The sequence below is a fragment of the Apis dorsata genome, unplaced genomic scaffold (assembly GCF_000469605.1).
Source record: "Apis dorsata unplaced genomic scaffold, Apis dorsata 1.3 scaffold_111, whole genome shotgun sequence".
Classification (NCBI taxonomy): domain Eukaryota; kingdom Metazoa; phylum Arthropoda; class Insecta; order Hymenoptera; family Apidae; genus Apis; species Apis dorsata.
Genome location: NW_006263406.1, coordinates 327,769 through 331,592, shown reverse-complemented (window position 1 = coordinate 331,592; position 3,824 = coordinate 327,769). Strand labels below are relative to the sequence as shown.

Below are 3,824 nucleotides of genomic sequence, written 5' to 3'. Positions count from 1 at the left end.
TTTTCGGTCTTTCCGGACGATGAAACGAAAGAGACAGGAGAAAAGAAAAGAAAAAAAAAAAAAAGGAGAGGTCGTTTATCGAAACGGGGTCTGGGACAGGAATGCAGACCTAGCGGTACAAATTCCAAGACACGTAGGCTTTTAGACGGATGGGGAAAGGGAATGGTATCCCTTTGGAGGGAGAACGCGGGGCCCTTTCTCTCTCAACCAAATTCTTCTTCCGCGCTATCGTTCCATATATATATATTTCGTCAGAAAATTTTCCGGGTTAAAAGAAACTTAAAAGAAAATCCTCTTACACGAATCACGTGTGGATGGTGGAGAGGCAAGAGGTAGTTTGTCAGAGGAAGCGATCAAGTTGGTGACCGATACGAACGATGGACCTGCTTAGATCCACTCGGCGAGCAGCTCGGTGTGCGCCAGTCCCACGGGATCCGGGGTACTGGAGACTCCTTTGTCCGTGAAGAGTGCCGGCGCCAGTCCACCGCAGTCCAGCGGCAAACACCTGCACATTAACCTGGGGAATCAGTTCAGGGCGGGTGGCTCTCTGCCGAACGTTAACAACAACGCGAATTGCGCCAATGACGCGAAACAACACGCATCGTCGCACAACGCCGCTATTCACTCGATCGACCTTAAGGTATTGGCCCATCTAACACAACCGTGTCAATCTAATTTTTCTTTTTTTTTTTTCCCTCCCTTTCTCTTCTTTTTCGTATATATTATATATATATATATGTGTGTGTATACACGTAGATCGCGCTTGCACCCATTTTTGCCTTTTCTTTCTCCCCCTCTTCGTTTCTCTCCGTTCCAAAAAATTTTGCATTTCTGATCATCGATCGACCGTTCCACACCTGACGTTCCTTTGCATTCATTGGATGCACGCGAGCCTAAAGACAGAGGCTAAAATCCGGATCGATTGTCCAAATACGTGGTTTCAATAAGTTTAAGAGGCAAGAATTAAAGCTCGTAAATTATCCTTATCGACTTTTTCTCCTTCTTCCCTGCATCGATCGAATCCCTCGAATTATCGAATTATTGAAAATTACTAATCGATCGCGCCCCCCCCGAGGAGATCTCTCTACTTGTTGCGAGTCCGCTTTCGAAGCGTGACTCATGGGCTGGAGCAACGTACGGCCGATCGCGTGCCTCCTTTCATTAAACTATTTCCAGTCGCCGCGTAAAAATAGACGTTTCAAGATTTTTCTCCTTTCGAACCGCCGTTTCGGGGGAGGAGTGGCGCGTTGCAGCGGCTCCACTCCGCGTTTTCGGCCCCCCCGCGATTTCTTCGAGCGGAATCGAACCGGTCTATGCAAACTTTCCAAACGTCTGAACTGATATCCGTGAAATATCGATGACGAAATCTTCGATTCGCCAAACTTTAAGCTTCTCTCCGATTTACCTCTATCCTCTTTTTCTCTCTCTGCATGATAGAATCTTTTGCAACCAAGTGTAATCGTGCAACGCGAGAATAATAAAATTGCAACGATTTTTGATTATCGAATGGATATATATAAATTTCACGTTTGAGTTGCATGGATAGTTTTTTTTGCACAACTTGATTTTTAGACTATGAGAAATTCCCATATTCCCAAATCCTATATTCCTAAATCGTGTTTCGCGCCAATTTAATTTAATCCCGTCGGTAACGATTTTTCTGCTCTGCCGATAAATATCGCGAAATTTTGCAAATTATTATATCGTATTCGCGCTCCAGCCTTGGATTATTTTCAAGCAACGAATAAATTCTGAAATTGCGAAAATCTCAGAAAATTTCGAAACGAATCGACCAGTTGAATCACGCGAATGGATAATATTACGTAAGGGGGATCGCGTCGATGAAGTCATTAAGAAATTATCTCGAGCCTTAAGGATGAAAGAACGTGGTAACGACAAGTTGGTTAAATTTCGTGTATATCGCGGGGTTGTTTTCGCGTAAACATACAATTATACGCCATATAAATCGAAGACATCCGCGGATTGGATTGTCATGCAAATTATAGTAGATATCAATGAGCTGGAAATCGCGCTTCGTTCGATCATCACGTAACGATATTACGTTCAATATAAACGTTATTATCGCTTTTCCAAACAAATTATTCACACTATGGATATATAACTTGGAGAAATTTCTTGTTTGATTATTCGAGCGAAGAACGTTCACTCGGCTCATATTCGTATATTTTTCACTTTCTCACATTCTACATTATACACATTTTATATGTATTTATCTCCTCCTCACCGGTTATCAGCATCGGTGGCGATTTTTACACGCGTTTGTTTACAGACGAATTGAAATTATTTGTACTTTTCATGATAATATCTCCTGTTTTTTTTTTTCTTCTTTTTTGTTTATTTTTTCCCCTAAACACAGCCTGTTGTCAATTTTCCCTCGCGATCGTCCACTCGATCCCGGAAATAGTCTTCTCGTCACGGCCTTAGATAATGAACCATACCTGAAAGCGAAAGGTATCTCAATTCGAAAGAAAATAGTTTTGCTTTTTGCATGCACACGTTCCTCGCACGTTTTCGCTTTTGTCGTTTCGTAATAGATGTATAGATATGTTAAGAAAAGGTTGCATGTTAATTTGTAAAAAAAAGTCGAGGCATTGTTATTTATAATATCATCGAAGAGTCTCGAATTTGTAAATTAATCGAGATATAATGAAAGAAGAATTTTCTCACTTACGTCCGGTGCAGATTCTTGGACGCATTTGGCGAGATTGTATATCTTGTTGCAATTGTCGGAGCCGGCTGCAAAAGCAGGAGAAAAGAAGAAGAAATTTCAGAAATTGTTCTCAAATCTCGATAAATCTATCTACACGTACACGTTGGAAGGCATTTGCCCATGATCGATTGTGCCCTTTCCTGAAGATGATCCGGCAGCAGGCCCAGCATCATATCCTCGTCCACGTTGGCATCATCGTCGACCTGAACGAGAATTCTATTCTCTTTAGTCGCGTCTTTGGACGCGATTTATCGAAAACTCACCAAGCTGAACGCCTCTAACAAGCAATACATGTAGCAAGTGATGGACGGTTCGTTTATCAGGTTCCCTTTGTCCACCTCGTCGATTTGCGCTACGTTGAGACGTGCGGTGAATTATTTTTCGATCGAAAAGCACGAGCGCGAGACTTTTTCGAGATTTTAATATTCAATTATTCAAATTCTTTAACCGGTTGTTTCACAATCGCTGTGGAAATTCACGCTGTACTAACCTTGCGTCGTCCCGTGCTCGCCCATGCACCGAGCCTTGTCGTCCGCGACCATGTCGAACACCTCGGGCGGCACCCAATCCGGCTAAAATAAAATCGGTCCAAACTCGCGTACTTTTCTTTTTTAAATAATTGTCGTATCAATTTCAGATCTATTCCTGAACCTCTCTCCCCTCTTGTCAAATCAACGATCGTGTTATCAAAACATATAGATTACAATTATACGATGTGGAGTCGATTATAATTCTCGAATCATTCGAGAAATATATAAATATAAAATATATATTTATTATTAATTATTATTATATATATTATATATATATATATATAAAAGAAAATATATATTTTATAATCTTCTCGGTAATTGGATATTAAAAGAGTTATTAAAATTAATAATAAAAATACTCGGCGAAACACCCAACCTTTTTACCGACATCCCCCGCTTCGTCCAACGAATCGAGATTGAAAAATAGTTGGATGGAAGCTTACCGCCGCGCTCACGAAAATCGTCTGGAGGCAGAGGAGGGCGAGAGAATGGATGAAGGCTTGCTTCGTGCTACCCATGATCGCGCGATAATAATATTTTCCCCGCACGCACACGTCCTG

At 41.4% G+C, this 3,824-nt stretch overlaps 2 protein-coding genes across 6 annotated transcripts in view; one reads left to right on the top strand and one right to left on the bottom strand.

The window, feature by feature from the left end:
- Positions 1 to 3,824, top strand: part of LOC102677050 (CREB-regulated transcription coactivator 1-like) — a 35,572-nt gene that overhangs the window by 3,854 nt on the left and 27,894 nt on the right. For 4 of the 5 annotated variants that reach the window (XR_004149917.1, XM_031508882.1, XM_031508884.1 and 1 more), the window contains exon 2: positions 392 to 640. The exons of the other annotated variant lie outside the window; for it this stretch is intronic. Coding sequence is in view for 3 of the 4 variants with exons in the window: in XM_031508882.1 (XP_031364742.1) it covers positions 392 to 640 (249 nt within the window). In the remaining variant the exon portion in view is untranslated. The remainder of the gene's footprint in view (positions 1 to 391; positions 641 to 3,824) is intronic. 5 annotated transcript variants of the gene reach the window in all.
- Positions 2,372 to 3,818, bottom strand: LOC102676905 (general odorant-binding protein 69a-like). The gene is made up of 6 exons (XM_006612369.2): positions 3,708 to 3,818; positions 3,222 to 3,303; positions 2,995 to 3,083; positions 2,832 to 2,934; positions 2,693 to 2,757; positions 2,372 to 2,459 (listed from the first exon to the last, which is right to left on the bottom strand). The coding sequence occupies exons 1-6, from the start codon at positions 3,780 to 3,782 to the stop codon at positions 2,442 to 2,444; spliced, it is 432 nt and encodes a 143-aa protein (XP_006612432.1). The 5' UTR covers positions 3,783 to 3,818; the 3' UTR covers positions 2,372 to 2,441.

What these genes read in the sequence shown, in the direction of transcription:
- LOC102676905 (XM_006612369.2), bottom strand. Translation starts at nt 3,782, where the DNA reads ATGGGTAGCACGAAGCAAGCCTTCATCCATTCTCTCGCCCTCCTCTGC. An exon ending in CGATTTTCGTGAGCGCGGCG is followed by an intron (nt 3,304 to 3,707) that starts GTAAGCTTCCAT and finishes ATTTTATTTTAG; the next exon opens with CCGGATTGGGTGCCGCCCGA. An exon ending in TGTTAGAGGCGTTCAGCTTG is followed by an intron (nt 2,935 to 2,994) that starts GTGAGTTTTCGA and finishes ATTCTCGTTCAG; the next exon opens with GTCGACGATGATGCCAACGT.